Here is a 1,715-nt window from a genome sequence, read left to right as displayed (position 1 = left end):
TGATGAAGGTAATCTTTCGTGACACATGACATTTATGGTTTGATTACAATAGTGGTCAAATTACCCGAAAATACATTAAAATACTTTCTAAATCTCAAAATACGTTTATCTTTGCTACAAATATAAAATCATAACTCTTCATTATAATCAAATTAATAATATAACAAAAAGTACGAATACAAAGACATTTACTTATGACAATTATTTTTTTAAAGAAGCGATCCGTTGTGGTGTACTTTAATAACAAGATTTGTCAATTTTGTCGACTTTGACAACTTTGCGATATCAGAAGTGTAACCTATCTTTTTTCACACTTGTAATTAGTAAAATGAAAACTTATTATTATTTTAGAATGTTTTAAAACAATCTATATTATTAGAAAAATGAACGAGATAGGCGTGTGCAGTGAAATAATAAACGATATAGAAGATCTTATTTCAGCACAAGATATAATACCGAAAGAACGATTTAAACCGTTGAAAACTGTTAAAATTAAACCAAAAAAAACGCAGGTAGATATAGTGTTTCGCATATTTACAAATATTATAAAATAAGGCAAATTACGTAAATCTTAACAGATTGAAAGCATTAAATGTCCCAATTTAACAGAAGAGCCTGTAGGTGATATTCCTGGGACACAAAAAATTTATCTAAAAACCTGGGGCTGTGCCCACAATAGTTCAGATTCAGAGTATATGGCAGGTCAGTTGGCAGCTTATGGCTATAAAATAGTTGAAGATAAGTTTAAAGCTAATTTGTGGTTACTAAACAGTTGTACAGTTAAGAATCCTGCAGAAGATCATTTCAGGCATGTTATGTTAAAGTTCATAATTGTTGAAATATGTTAAACATTCCTTAAACTTTTTAGAAACGAAATTAATCTTGCTAAAAGCTTGGGAAAATATGTTGTGGTGGCAGGATGTGTTCCACAAGGTGCTCCCAAAGCAGATTTTGTTCGAGGTCTAAGTATCATTGGTGTACAACAGATAGACAGAGTGGTTGAAGTCGTTGAAGAAACATTAAAAGGTAACAGTGTTAAATTGACGGGAGTCAAAAAAGAAAATGGCAAAAAAATGGGAGGTGCATCTCTACTACTGCCAAAGATTAGAAGAAATCCTTTAATTGAAATTATAGCCATAAACACTGGCTGTTTGAATCAGTGTACTTATTGTAAAACAAAACATGCACGAGGAGACCTGGGCAGTTATCCTCCAGAGGAAATTGTTACTAGAGCAAAGCAAGCTTTTAGTGAAGGTGTTGTTGAAATATGGTTAACATCAGAAGATACAGGTAAGGAATGAAAACAATCTGTAAGAGAAAATTTACTTGAAAAGTATATACGTTTTCCTAAAGGAACATACGGACGTGATATAGGCACAAGTTTACCAGAACTATTATGGCAGTTGGTAGAAGTAATCCCAGAAGGATGTCGTTTACGATTGGGCATGACGAATCCACCTTACATTTTAGAGCACTTGGAGGAAATTTCAAAAATAATGAACCATTCACGAGTTTATGCCTTCCTACACGTTCCTGTTCAATCAGGAAGTGATCAGGTTCTTGCTGATATGAAACGAGAATATTGTAGAGAAGATTTTGAGCATGTTGTCAATTATTTGAAAGAAAAGTATGTGCTTAAGTTTTGATCTTACTAGAAACTCAATCAAACCTTAATCTCATATCCTCCTATTCTTAAATATTATTTTAATGTAAGA

The 1,715-nt window shown here is 32.2% G+C and overlaps 1 protein-coding gene across 1 annotated transcript; it reads left to right on the top strand.

Annotated features, from left to right (window-relative positions):
* The first annotated feature begins 249 nt into the window (after positions 1 to 249).
* On the top strand, positions 250 to 1,664 carry LOC112905981 (threonylcarbamoyladenosine tRNA methylthiotransferase-like). Its single transcript, XM_025979477.1, has 4 exons — positions 250 to 512; positions 579 to 808; positions 869 to 1,290; positions 1,354 to 1,664. The coding sequence occupies exons 1-4, from the start codon at positions 384 to 386 to the stop codon at positions 1,644 to 1,646; spliced, it is 1,074 nt and encodes a 357-aa protein (XP_025835262.1). The 5' UTR covers positions 250 to 383; the 3' UTR covers positions 1,647 to 1,664.
* Positions 1,665 to 1,715: the final 51 nt, after the last annotated feature.

The sequence above is a fragment of the Agrilus planipennis genome, unplaced genomic scaffold, assembly GCF_000699045.2.
Source record: "Agrilus planipennis isolate EAB-ADULT unplaced genomic scaffold, Apla_2.0 scaffold1122, whole genome shotgun sequence".
Taxonomy (NCBI): domain Eukaryota; kingdom Metazoa; phylum Arthropoda; class Insecta; order Coleoptera; family Buprestidae; genus Agrilus; species Agrilus planipennis.
This window is presented reverse-complemented; position numbering and strand designations above follow the sequence as displayed.